Below are 14,754 nucleotides of genomic sequence, written 5' to 3' on the forward strand. Positions count from 1 at the left end.
TCTTCGAGAACCACCGCCGGAAAATCTCCGGTTTCCTCTCCGGCCAGACGTCTACAAAGACTTGCCAACGGGAAAAGAGCTCTTCTTCTCCATCTCCTCCACTGAGCTACTAGATTGTAGAGCAATCACATACGATATCATTGGCCCCATAATGTCCCGCTTAAAACCTAATAACGGATTCGTTATCTCAAGCAAAGACTCGCTGATCCCACTTTGGGACGACTGCATTAACCGGATGGTTTCAAAGTTTTGTGAAATGGTGGTTTTGCGTAAACCAGACTCGTCGTCTTGGGTTGAAAACGTACAAGATCAGTGGCCAAACGTGATGGGGTTCATAAAAGGATTTGGTTTATGGAGNACTTTTTTTCTTTATTTTTTTTTTACTTTTCTTGTTCTTTTCAAGCAGTCTAGTGTTTTAAAACCATGTTTAGTTTCACATCTGAATGTTCGAGTCACAATTGACATAGAGTGTTTGTCCATCAGGTTAGTCAATCTGATTACCTTCGGTAGCAACGTTTTAGTTTCAAATATTTNCTGATCCTTGTTCACTATTGGTCGAGAAGATTCTTTGGTCGTACGATGATCTTCCATACATTCTTGGATATCACGCAATAGGGTTCACCGTAACTTTCTGCGCTTTGAGCCTATCATCACAAGATCGAGTGATCTGCACCGATCTTTATTCATTCAATGTCTCATCACCGTCCGATCGAATCAAGGCATTGGTTCCTTGTTACCGTCTCGCTTCCCTCTTACCTTTGCTTGCGGATAGGTACTGCACTACGAGGCCTTTATGCTACAACGACTTTGAGAGAACCGATCATGGAGAATATGTGACAGAAGTAACGCCTCACACGGTGACTAAGTATTACTCAAGCAAGAGAAAATGGATGAAAGTGAAAGGAATCTACGATTTTCTCGACCAAAGAGTTCCACACGCGGAGCATTTGGATAGGGCATGCGAGAAAGATCTGTCGTTGAGTTTTAAGCCACGTGGAATCAGAGTTAAACCACAAAACGTTGACCAGCTGATTGACTCGCTGATGTGTGTGACTAAAGCGCTCGTTGCCCTTCATGACCTTTCGTTCATGCATCGTGACATGGGATGGGATAATGTAATGAGAAGCACGGCGACGACCACAACAACAACTGACACGGATTGGTTCGTTTGTGGGTTCGACGCGGCTGTTGAGGCCCCGCAGCTTAACCCCAACCGTCCTGTAGCTAAGGCAGTTGAGGAGAAGGAAGAGGAGCGTGGGAGACACGCACCGGAGATGGAGAGGGGATTGCATGCGGTGAAAGTGGATGTATGGGGAGTGGGTTATATGATAAAGACGTGTGGATTGAGTAATGTGCCAAAGATGTTGAGAGAACTTCAGGGGAAGTGCTTGGAACCGAACCAAGAGAACCGACCGACCGCAGCTGATTGCTTTCACCACCTTCTCCAGGTTCAATCTGCCAGTACATCGTCATATTAGTCTTTTTTTTTTTTTTTTTACTTTTCTTGTTTTTTTAAAGCAGTCTAGTGGTTTTAAACCATATGTTTAGTTTCACATCTGAATGTTCGAGTCACAATTGACATAGAGTGTTTGACCATCAGGTTAGTCAATCTGATTACCTTCGGTAGCAACGTTTTAGTTTCAAATATTTCGAGAGTTAAGTGAGTTTGTAGTGAGCAGCGGATAATAATTGTTATTATTCGTTGGACAAAAATTACGCATGAAATGAATAAAAAAGATGTAATTGTAGACTTGTAGTAAACTTATTAAATTATTGTCCAATTTTCATTTTAAATTAATTTATACGTAGTAGCAAAATATTGACGTTAAAATATAATATTTTCAAAACTGTATGATGAGAAGTGAGAAGTGAGTTTGTCGAGAGAAACAACATTGGGCTAAACAAAATGGCGGCTGTTTTCTATCATCTAAATGGCAGCTCATCTATCTCTCTGACTCTCCTTCAAATCACCTGCGCCACACTTGACCTATATTTTCTTCCCTGCAATATTTTCTGCTCTGGGTTTTATTATTCTATTGTATTGTTTTGTTTTTTACTGTCAGATCTTTTACAATAATTTGGTATCTCATATTTCACCATTTTTGTTAGAATTTAAACATAAATTGAATGGAAGACAAAATTTGAAGCTACGACTTTCTATGGGTTATAATATGTAATATCTTTTGTTTAAATTCTTTATCTNGATTGACTCGCTGATGTGTGTGACTAAAGCGCTCGTTGCCCTTCATGACCTTTCGTTCATGCATCGTGACATGGGATGGGATAATGTAATGAGAAGCACGGCGACGACCACAACAACAACTGACACGGATTGGTTCGTTTGTGGGTTCGACGCGGCTGTTGAGGCCCCGCAGCTTAACCCCTACCGTCCTGTAGCTAAGGCAGTTGAGGAGAAGGAAGAGGAGCGTGGGAGACACGCACCGGAGATGGAGAGGGGATTGCATGCGGTGAAAGTGGATGTATGGGGAGTGGGTTATATGATAAAGACGTGTGGATTGAGTAATGTGCCAAAGATGTTGAGAGAACTTCAGGGGAAGTGCTTGGAACCGAACCAAGAGAACCGACCGACCGCAGCTGATTGCTTTCACCACCTTCTCCAGGTTCAATCTGCCAGTACATCGTCATATTAGTCTTTTTTTTTTTTTTTTTACTTTTCTTGTTTTTTTAAAGCAGTCTAGTGGTTTTAAACCATATGTTTAGTTTCACATCTGAATGTTCGAGTCACAATTGACATAGAGTGTTTGACCATCAGGTTAGTCAATCTGATTACCTTCGGTAGCAACGTTTTAGTTTCAAATATTTCGAGAGTTAAGTGAGTTTGTAGTGAGCAGCGGATAATAATTGTTATTATTCGTTGGACAAAAATTACGCATGAAATGAATAAAAAAGATGTAATTGTAGACTTGTAGTAAACTTATTAAATTATTGTCCAATTTTCATTTTAAATTAATTTATACGTAGTAGCAAAATATTGACGTTAAAATATAATATTTTCAAAACTGTATGATGAGAAGTGAGAAGTGAGTTTGTCGAGAGAAACAACATTGGGCTAAACAAAATGGCGGCTGTTTTCTATCATCTAAATGGCAGCTCATCTATCTCTCTGACTCTCCTTCAAATCACCTGCGCCACACTTGACCTATATTTTCTTCCCTGCAATATTTTCTGCTCTGGGTTTTATTATTCTATTGTATTGTTTTGTTTTTTACTGTCAGATCTTTTACAATAATTTGGTATCTCATATTTCACCATTTTTGTTAGAATTTAAACATAAATTGAATGGAAGACAAAATTTGAAGCTACGACTTTCTATGGGTTATAATATGTAATATCTTTTGTTTAAATTCTTTATCTTTTTTTTTGTACTATATGTTTTAATCCTTTACAAAAGGTTATGTGTTTTTTTTCCTTATATCTCACATAAGTCATGGAAGATTTTTATTTATTCATTTTTAAAACAAGCTATTTGAAGATAAGAATATACATTGAAATAGGTTCAAGGTTTTTTTTTGTTTTTGTTTTTGTTAAAGTTTAAATTCATTGACAATGAAATAAGAGTTTCAAAGGTTATTGGTGTAAGTACTTTATTTTAAATGCTATCAGAAAATTTGCAAATAAATAGAAAGAATTTCAAAGGCTATTGCTCTAAGTATTTTATGGCTCCAATTATATAAGTCTTTCATTGGAGACTTAGACCGAAGGATGACGGAACTATACAGTATGGTGTGATTGTAATAGTAATAAAAATGTATATACAATTATACATACATATTTTTGCTACTGTATTAGAACTGTATCGCATGTTCATGAAGTTATTGCCACGTTGTCATTTGGAAACTTACAGTTCAAATAGTAACCTTAAGATAAATCCAATGCCAAAAAAAAATATAATAAAAAGCAGGAAGTTGATCAAAATAAAGCAGCAAAAGAAGTTGAAAGAAAAAAATCTTGATTACAATTTTTTAATGATCTATTTACTTTAGTCCATTTCTATTTTCAACAACTCTAATTGTTGAGTTTCATAGACATCTAAATTCTATTTAATCCACAAAGAAGGTCCACCACATCAAATAATCTTTCAAATTTTGAGTCAACCTACTAAACAGAACCATAACATTAATAACATATAGATCAACAGTAAAAGTTATCTCATCCCACACACACCTTCTCCTATGTCATTCTCCACAATGTAAAGGCTTCTCCTTCTACGTCCTCACTACTATCAATGATACGTTTAAATGCATTCAATGCAACTCTAATTACTCTACTCCTGGGTTACTTACACCTCTAATTGAGTCCTCATATAGCTTACTATGGGCCTTACTATAGTATACTTAAAAATAAGTCTCACAAGAAATCGATAACTTAAATCGAGACACCAAACTAATGCTTCGTGCTTTCTTTGTAATCAAGGTTTAAATCACGTTATCTTCAATTTCAATTCATCTGCAGCTACTCTGTGTCAAAATAACATTTATTCACTGAAAAATAAAGATTACTCCCCCAATCATACTTATAGTGTAATAATTGTGAACCAAAGTTTGGGATTTTGGTAGGGGTGTCGATCGACACCTTAAATGGTCGGGTGTTCGGTTCGATTTCAGGATTCTAGGTTCGAGTTGGTTCGGTTTGGGGATCGTATTTAAGGTGTGAGATCAATGTTTTAGGTTCAGGAAAGTTGATTGTCGCCTCCTTTGTGTGGAAAAAGAGAGAAAACGATTATGAAATGTTTCCTGAAAGTTTTCCCTGAAGCTATTTGTCCATGTTCTTGTGAGTTTGGCTTTGTGGTTGGAGATCTAAATCTGAGAATGTGGGAAGAGCTTGTGGAGGTGTGTTTCTGGTCGTGTGTTGCTCGAATCTTCCTGATTGGCAAATGTGAGTGCATGAACATGGCTTATCTAAGCTAAGGTCTCTGTTTTTGTGACTTTGTGTGTTGTGTGATTGTTTTCTTTTGAGTTCTCTGTGTTTTTCGTGGCTCCTGAGGCTTGGATTCGCTCCAGAGTATGCTTGGGACGCATGTGAGGAGTTTGGAGGCGAGATTCGGAGTTTCTGATCGAAGAGAAGCGACGCTCGATATGAGTGTGGATCGACACAAGGAGTGTGTCGGTCAACACCAATGCAAGGACGGCGCGAGAAACCTAACGAGCATCAATCAACGCATGTGGAGGTGTCAGTCGATGCAAATTAGGGATTTCGGAAAAAATATCGAGCATGCGTTGATCGACACAAGGAGTGTGTCGGTCAACACCAGGAGGCTGCATTGATCGACAAAAAGTGTGTGTCGATCGATACAACTTTCGCCAGGTGTTAGTGTCGATCGACACCATGAGGGTGTCAGTCGACACCATCCTTCAGCAGTGATTGATCTTGTGATGGCTTTGTGTTTTGCCTGGTTTGTATGTTGTTTATTGATTGTAGCATGAGAAGATCTTATTGCTTATGTGTATAGCCTAGTAGATGGGAGGATTGCATCACTAAGTATTTCTTGTAATACTTACGCCTCTCTTTTGTGTTGTGGTGCAGGTAAAGGCAAAGTGTGACTGTAGGATCAGTGCGATGATGAGGAGGATGTTTGAGAGGCTCGATTATTTGCTATGTGCTTATGTTAGAATGTTAGAGTGGTAATTAGTTGTCTAAAACAAATATTAAGTTGATGGTCTATGACTTTGTTTTATGCTTTGGAATTGATATTGGTTATTTGTTATTCATTTTATTTGTTTAATGACATGAGTTTTGTTGGTTTATGTTATCCGATGTTGTTTGAGTGGCGTTTAGGGTTCTTATGAGTATGAGATCACTAGATAATAGGATATTAAAAATAAAAAAACGGATCGGGTTGTTTCATATAGACAGACACACTCCACTACCTCGTCACTCAATTATTGAAAAAAAACTAAGTCTCCACCTTTATCTCGCATGGCAAGGTCTCCCTCTTTGAACCGTGGGAAGAAAGAAACAACACGCTTCATCTACAATCTCAGAATATGTCACACTCCATCTTTGCTTAAATATTATATAAAATACGCAAACAAAATTCATCAAATCGACAACAAAATCAAACAATGGTGCACTATTTATTGCAATTACGGTTCTCTCTAACCTGAATCTACCGACTTCGGCAAAACAACAATAACTTTAAAAAAAAAATTAGGTTTCTGAACGATACAATGATACCACTTAAGTGTATAAAATATAAATCAATGGACTTAAGTGACTATGTTGAATTAGGCTTACGGATGGCTTGCGACAATTATGGTTCAAATGGCTTATATTAAGGTCTAGAAAAATCAAAAATTTTCTTCTCGTCTAATGTTGATCGAGAGTTGGGGGGACATATCAGTGCAGAGAGTGGAATCCAGTTAACTAGAGAGCTGGGAAGTATCTAGGAATATCGGTTCTACAGAAGAGAATTAATAAAGAGACTTTTGGGGAAGTGATTGAGAGGGTGTCTGCACGGTTAGCAGGATGGAAAGGAAAAACTTTGAGTTTGCTGGACGTCTCACACTTACCAAAGCTGTTTTGTCTTCGATACATGTACATTCGATGCAAACAGTTAAGTTGCCTGCATACACCCTAAATAAGTTGGATAAGTTGTCACGTGATTTTCTCTGGGGAAGTATTGCAGTTAAGAGGAAGATACATCTGGTTCCCTGGAAAACTGTGTGTCTTCCAAAGGAAGAAGGCGGATTGGGCATTCGTATGGCTTGTGAAATGAATAAGGCTTTATTGCAAAGATTGGTTGTTGTTTGCTTCATGATACTAAGAGTTTATGGGCACAAGTGTTGCGTAGTAAGTACAAGGTTGGAGATATCAAGGAGCGTACTTGGACTATAGTGAAGGGCACTTGGTCGTCGACTTGGCGGAGTGTGGCCCTGGGAATCAGGGAATCTATTCATGGAGGTTATAGTTGGGTTATTGGTGATGGCAGGAAAATAATTTTTTGAACTGATAAGTGGTTGATGGAGGGTTCACTACTGGAGAATGACATTGATATGCTTCCACAGGGTTTTAGTGCTATGTCTGTTCGAGACTTATGGGTAGAAGGCACTGGTTGGGATATGGTTAAGATTACTCCGTTTATATCAGAGAACCGCAGGTTGGAACTGTCAGTGGTGGTTGTGGACAGGGTTACTGGTGTAAAGGATTGTTTGTCCTGGGGAGAAACTGTAGATGGGCGGTTTACCGTTAAGTCCACATATCAGCTGTTAACAAAGAATGCATCGCCACAGCAGAGTATGAGAAGGTTCTATGAACGTCTCTGGAAAGTAGCTGTCCCGGAGAGAGTGAGGACTTTCCTTTGGCTCCTGAGTAAGCAGGTAATAATGACTAATGTGGAGCGTTATCGACGGCATTTGAGTGTTATGGAGGTTTGTCAGGTATGTACTGGTGGACTTGAGTCCATTATGTATGTGCTCCGTGATTGTCCTGCTATGGCAGGTCTTAGGTGTCGTATTGTTCCCCCAAATCGAAGACAGAGGTTTTTTGTATCCTCGGTGCTGGAATGGCTGTATGATAACTTATGTGACAGAGGTGAAGGGCGAGTAGGCGAGTAGGCGAGTCTTGGCCGACAATGTTTGCTTTGGCAATCTGGTAGGCGTGGAAGTGGAGATGTGGAGATATTTTTGGGGAGAACAGAACCTGGCCTGATAGGGTTAAGTTCATTAAGGAGCTGACAAACGAGATGATAGTGGCAAGAAAGGTTAGTGGAGAGGATCCTCAGCTTAGGAATCGGGTTGAGAAGATGGTTCAATGGTCACCTCCGCCCTCGGGTTGGTTTAAACTGAACACTGATGGAGCTTCGCGGGGAAATCCAAGGTTGGCAACTGCTGGTGGGGTTCTAAGGAACGAAGTCGGTGAGTGGTGTGGCGGGTTTGTGTTGAACATAGGTAGATGCTCTACACCGCTGGCAGAACTTTGGGGTGTCTACTATGGTCTCTATATCGCTTAGCAGAACCGTATAACGAGGTTGGAGGTTGAGGTGGATTCTGAGTTGGTTGTTGGTTTTCTTAAGACAGGGATAGTTGACTCTCATTCGTTGTCTTTCCTGATATGTCTGTGCCACGGCTTTTTTTCAAAAGACTGGATTATCCGTGTCTCTCATGTATACCGAGAAGCTAATCGCCTCGCCGATGGATTAGGGAATTATGCATTTTCTCTTCCTTTAACTTTTTAGCAGTTGCAAACAATTCTGGTGGTTGTTGACTCAATTATGCGGGAGGATTTGAGTGGACCTGCGCGTCCTCGTTTAGTTCTTATGTAATTTTACTTTTTATTAATAATTTGCATTGGGAGTTTTCTCCCTTTGTTTAAAAAAAAAAAAAAAAACCAATCTAAGAGAATATAGCACCTGTTTTTATATAGCATACGTGTTTTTCTTGTACCGCCAGAAACTAAAAGAAATCACCTGAAAATCAGACTAATTTACTTTGATTGTAATTCAATCTTTAACCTAATAATAACAAATTTATATAAATCAGGGACGACTAGAACCAATGAGTCGTAATGAGGGCTCCGCTCTTTCTAATATCATGACGACCGTTGTGAGAATCCTTATTTTATTCTTATTAGTGACCTCAAAAGTTCCTAAACATGTGTATGGATGGATTTCGTTTTTAGTTAACAAAAAATTGAGAATTTAGATTTATACATTCTCTCAGTTCATGAATTAGAATATTTTATATGGTCTTTTTCCCAAATGTTATTCGAACCGGTAATTTCTAAGTTTTACTTCAAAATATTTACCATTTGAGTAAATGACATGTGTCTGGGTTACTATGAACATATTTGCTCCACGACCGTCCATTACAGGATTCCCTACTTACACACGTAATGAGAGAGGCAGAGTGTCTAGCTTTCATCTCCCGATGAGTGAAGTAATTGAGGTATATTTCTCCACGAAAAAAAACCTGGTTTTACTCTTGCAATGAACATGGTAAATTTCGCGATCCAAAACAATTTAATTCATTATTAATGTGGGAAAAATAAAGTGTCACACACATACGTACCAAAAGAGAGCTATATTTTTTTTTTTGGTAAACAAATAGAGCTATATTGATGTGTCATTACAGATCTACATACGATTCATGCATGAAGAGGCTGCTGAAACTAGTAAGACAGATGGCGTCAATCAGAGATAATATTACAAATAGATTTGAATATCATGAAAAATATCATGAAAAACAAACCTGAAAATGGAAAGAAAACAAGTCTATGATTAAAATTTATTAGGGAGAAGAAGAAGAAGAAACACAAAGTAATTGGACAAATAAATGTGCATATGATGCAATATCCCAAACGTTGTCGTTTTGCTTGGCCGAGAGAGATCTGTTCTTTTGTTTTTTTCCTTATTCTAAAATAATAATTAGAGGAAAACAAAATAATTAAGAGTGACGAAGAGAAAGTGAACAAAAGAGATGCACGTGATGCGAGGGTGTCTTGGATTTTGATTAGAGCTGTTCTTTTGTCTTGTTGCTTACAGGCTTCTCTTCGTCATTATTATCAACAACTATGTAATTAAAATCTTTCATTTCTTAGATTCATGTAAGCTATGCTTAAAAAAAAATTCTCCATTTTATAATTGTACAAGTTTTGTTTGCACCATTAGTTTAATTTGGACGTTAGTTAGCTAGATTTTAATTGTATTATAATATGTATATACGGAATTTATATGCTCATCACAAGTATGTTGCATTGATGTGAGACTATGGATCATTATCAAACCATGTTTCTTTTGTTTCTGGTTAATTTAACAAAGTTATGCTTAATTAGCTGGTTATATACATAAAAATTCACGCAATATATATATATATATATATATATATATATATTGTTTAATCTCCACAAATGACAAAAGTTTACTCAAAAAGGTATATAAGCATTGTTGTGTTAAGTAACTTAAGTCGTGTTGCAAATGACAGAAGTTAGGGTGAACAAATACGGTTCAAAAGGGGCAACCGAGGTAAATAAAAAGGTGTATATATTTTTTTTGACATTCATACATATGTATAATATATAAGCATTTTTGTGTTTCACACATCTCGTATCAATTATTTTAGTCGTTTGATTCCCACGATCGGACAAAAGTTTAATGTTCCTAAAATGTTTTCGAAATTTAAAAACGTGAATAAATAAAGATAGTAGGAAAATAAACTCAATAATGAGTTGTAAATTGTGCAAGAAAACACATACAAGTGTCTGCTACATGTAGATCTAGCGTGCCAAACAGGTAAGATTCAAAGGATGATGAGCATTATTAGGGTTTTTGGTTCTTATGTTTGCAAGAAACAGAACATTCTTGGGTAGGTTTTGGTGGCCTATGTGTTTTGTTTTCTTATGATGACTCTTACTACACTACATGTTGTTGATGTTATGATGCACGAATTTTATGTCTTTAATCTTGAGTTACTGGTTAATGACACTTGATGTGTACTTTGTTCTTCGATTTTTCTTACTCTCTTTGTCAACTTCCTCCAATCAAATCCGCTCCGAAATATTATGACACGTAGATAGGACTGACTGAGCAAGTTCTGTCCCGTTCCCCTCCAATTTGGTGACAATTATGTGTTTCAATCAAAATCCCCTCTTTAAACGGGGAAATCTGAAAAAAAATTACCATTAAATTATAATTTAAAATGAAATAAATATTTATTAGTTTTATGATTGTAAAAATTAACCGGAATACTTAAAATTATAATTTAGTAATAGCTTTATGTTATTTCTGCCTCTTTATTTTTTAAAAAAGAATATTAAACACATTTGGAACATGATTTTAGTTGCGAAAATTCTTGTTCCGAATCAGAAATGGAAATAACATTTATAGATCAACAAACCGTCTCGTTCCCATATATATATACGTCATGAAATCCCGTTTCTACCACACCGTCACGCGTATTCAACAAAACGAGCATTCATATGATATGCCATGGTCTATAATTTGAAACAATATAAAAACGTTATAAACTTCGAAATCCAATTTAATGGATTTACACCATGAGAACAAAGGACACAAAGTAGCCAAAAAAAAAAAAAAGGACAAAAGAGTTTATATAGGAATTTGATTTCTTAGATGGGATTTTTCTTGTTGCTAATCACCCAATTTGAAAAGGAATCGAGAGTATTCACATCCGCTCTGTAATGTTTTTGGGTAAACTCAAGGAACATAGACCAAGTGAAGTCAGGGTATTTTCTTGTTTTCATCTTCTCCAAGATCTCACTTGGTGGTCTCACCACTTTGTCTTTCTTCGGACACAAGAAAAATGCCATCGATTTCCTCGCGCATTCTCTATTCACAACCGCTCTATGCAAACAACTCTTGAATATCCCGTTCGATAGAGCCTAGACAAAACCAAAGTTTAATCTATCATTTGTGTATTGAGGTAACCATAATTAATGTCTATTACTATATATATATATATATATTATCTATTAATTACCATGAAAGTGTCACCGATATTGACAACGAAAGCCTTGGGATTGGGGAGAATGGACCGCCATTGATTGTCAACAAAGACTTGAAGGCCATTGACTTGGTCTTGATGTAGGATGGTTAAAGAGCTTGGATCACAATGAGGTCCTGTACCTAACGTGAGATCTGGTGTTTGGCATGGAGGATAATGATTTAGCCTCATTATCGAATCATTCTCTTCGAAAAACCCTCGGAAATAGTCTCTGTTTACGCCTAAACTTAGCCCCAAAAGCTCCATGATCTTGAGTGATAGGGAACTCATTGCTTCACAGTAGTCTTGATACACCTTCCTGTGAACAAAACCGGGAAAATCATTAGCTAAACCGGTCAAATTGTTTCCGGTATGAGAAAACCGGTTTATTTAAAGTAAGACTAGATAACAGAGAAAACAAGGGTTTGCTCTGTTCTATTTTGTGGTTCTTGTTCTGTTTTAAAAGGACACGTACCCAAAGTGTTCGAACTCTTGTCCTAATGTATCGGAGAAGTAATTTTGAACGGTTTTCGAGCCACTATTCTCGTTGGAGAATCGGAAAGAGAGAGTCTCCTTCCATGGGAGCTTGGTGGAGAATCTTCCGGTGAAGCTACTTGCGTAGCCACAGCTCTCACCGGGTTTTCTCTGAGCTCTCTGTTTTCCGGCGAGAGGCATGTCGAAGAAACGTTCCATCAAACGTTGAGCTTCGGATATGAGTGACTCGCTGACGCCATGATTGACGACGAGGAAGAAGCCGTGTTTGGTGCAAGCTTCTGCGATGAGTCTAGAAGCTTCAAGAGTAGAGTCTTGCCTTGAGAGATCGATGAAAGGGACGTTGAGCTCGGGGATATCAATGGAAGGTTTCTCTTCGTCAGGCCAAATGAATTGGTTTGGGATTTGGGTTTGAAGGTTAAGAAGAGAAGGGTTGAAGATTAATGGAGGAGTTTGGTCGTTTCCAAGATCTTGTTTTGGTTCGTGTTCTTTCTCTGCCGGAGATGTTGTTGTTGTTGTTGTGCAAAGTATCGCCATTTCTTTTCTTTTTTTTTTTCTTGGAGAGTTTTTGGGTTTTTGTTTTGTCTTGTTCAAAGTGAGTGTTGTTGAGGAGATGGGGGAACAAAGGGTCCTTTAAGTCTTTATATAAGCAAGCTTCAAGTCATGTTATTGTACATTTGTTTGGTTTTAAAAATCTTTCTTATAATAATTGTTTATTTTTTCTCATATTTTTTTTCTTGAAGGGCTTTGCCACATGGGATTTCATACTAATCTCTTTATAAGGTGAATATAATAGTAGTGTAAAAAAAAATTGCGTATAATCTTTAATCAAAAGGACAAAAAGAACTAGACGACAATTAAATCCTAACTTAAATGTGTATTTGTTTCATGTGCTTGGTATTCATGCATGTTGGATTCAATCTTGATGTTATAAAATACAATCTTATCGGAATCTTGCAATCATTTCATGTAGATATTGTAATCAAAATAGTTACATGTGTGTATCTAGACTATACCACAAAAGTTTTAGAATGTATACGCGTAAGACCTTAATAATTATTTTTAAAAACTAGAATTTATCATCTATAACATCCTAAAAATTTCCTTTAAGTACATTCTACAATGTAATACTAACTGAACTTTTTATGATCAAACATTTAATTCACTGTAAAAGAAAAATCGGATTTGACCACTATAGATGTCACAAAGACAGATATATCCTCTTAGAATCAAATTTGGCTTCGGTCCAAGAAACAAATTGCCATGGAGATAGGGACTAACTGGGTATTAAAATCACATCAAAACTGTATTGTTTATAAGCAAGCAAAATTTATGAAATCAATGGATACTTTTGTTGGTGTCTGTTTTTATAGTTGGCAGGAAGAAGAGGTCCCGAGGTTATGTTTTGGCTCTATTAGGAGAAGTGTTCGTTCCATTTACTTTCTCGTCTTACATAGTTTTTGAATATATTATTCTTTTTTACTTTAGGTTTTTTCTTGGTTGTTTGTCGACTTTTTATTGGATGTCAAAGAGAAAATGAAATAGGAGAAAAGCATTCGTATTTTCAGACTGTAGATCCAAACACAAGTAATAACTTTGGGCTGCTCTTATTACACTTAAATGGTAAGATATGGGGTCGATTTTGCAAACCCCACAACCTGCAGGATCTCTTGTAATTATGCCCAAATCATTCATGGTTGTTTCGACCAATTACGACTTTGAAAAAGTTCGTAGATTCGTTATTTTATTGACACTTTATCATTTATTCGCATTTAGGTTCGTAACTAATTCCTAACATTTTCATCAAAATTGAAAGATTCGTAACTAATTCATAACATTTTCATCAAAATTGAAAGATTTATAAGGAAAAAACAAATACAGCGTGCTATTATAATATAATCGTTACTTTTGCATTTTTATAATCGAACCAGGCACTTGACGTTAAAATCGTACTACTCTTATCATTAGACTAAGAGAATTTTACAAGAAAAAGACCGATTAATGGCTATATTATCTAACGGCCGCAAGTGTCTGCTTGTCCTGTTTGTACTCTCGGCCAGCTCTGACTATAAGATGAAATTTTTAATCTTCTCGAACATTAATGTTATGAAACAAAAATTTGAAACCATATATATGCATTTGTTTCTTAAGTTTTAACTATGATAATATTAAAAGTAACTGAAAATCTGTATTTTAATATATATATTTTAACTAAACCGAATTGAAACCGAAAATGGATCTATATCGAGGAATTGTGTTTATTTGCTTTATTTTGTCAATACTAAAATTCTACAAGAAGTGTTTGTTCAAAGCAAAAAAAAAAACTCTACAAGAAGAAAATGGAATGTAGAAGTGTGGGAAAGATCAGTAGACTATTTTCTTCACACGTGTGCTTATTTGTCCAAACTTGAAACTAATAGGACATGGAAAAGGACAAAGAGGAACAGAAGTGTTGGATGAGGAGAAGTAGGTGGTGGGGACAATAGGTACGAGAGAAGTGAGTAGAAGAGTATAGGATGGTACGCATGATTTCTCTCTTTGCTTCTAACTGTTCTCGGAATCCAAATAGCCCAAATTCAAAACCCCCCATTGGCCACTTCTCTGTTCCTCTCACTCTCTTTTATTAAACCACTCGTCAAAATATGACTCTGTTTTTTTGGTTTTGAAAAAAAAAAACTCTATATATGAAATCTTTGTTTGGAATATTAGTGGCTAAAAAAAGGTCTATCTTTCCTTTTATAAATGTAGTATATTTGGTGTAATCATTGAATTCCTAAATGTTTCCCTTGACCATATAGGGATTGAA

At 36.6% G+C, this 14,754-nt stretch overlaps 1 protein-coding gene and 1 pseudogene across 1 annotated transcript; one reads left to right on the plus strand and one right to left on the minus strand.

The window, feature by feature from the left end:
* Positions 1-1,478, plus strand: part of LOC104728809 — a 4,670-nt pseudogene extending 3,192 nt beyond the window's left edge.
* LOC104725687 (gibberellin 20 oxidase 2-like) lies at positions 10,910-12,552 on the minus strand. The gene is made up of 3 exons (XM_010444385.2): positions 11,932-12,552; positions 11,454-11,775; positions 10,910-11,355 (listed from the first exon to the last, which is right to left on the minus strand). Exons 1-3 carry the CDS (start codon positions 12,483-12,485, stop codon positions 11,083-11,085), a joined length of 1,149 nt encoding a protein of 382 aa, XP_010442687.1. The 5' UTR covers positions 12,486-12,552; the 3' UTR covers positions 10,910-11,082.

The sequence above is a fragment of the Camelina sativa genome, chromosome 11, assembly GCF_000633955.1.
Source record: "Camelina sativa cultivar DH55 chromosome 11, Cs, whole genome shotgun sequence".
Lineage (NCBI taxonomy): Eukaryota > Viridiplantae > Streptophyta > Magnoliopsida > Brassicales > Brassicaceae > Camelina > Camelina sativa.

Bases quoted from the DNA above. Each gene is read 5' to 3' on its own strand.
- LOC104725687 (XM_010444385.2), bottom strand. From the start codon at position 12,485: ATGGCGATACTTTGCACAACAACAACAACAACATCTCCGGCAGAGAAA. The intron at 11,776-11,931 runs GTACGTGTCCTT...TTTTGTTCACAG, and splicing joins CAAGAGTTCGAACACTTTGG to GAAGGTGTATCAAGACTACT. The intron at 11,356-11,453 runs GTAATTAATAGA...GGTTTTGTCTAG, and splicing joins ATATCGGTGACACTTTCATG to GCTCTATCGAACGGGATATT.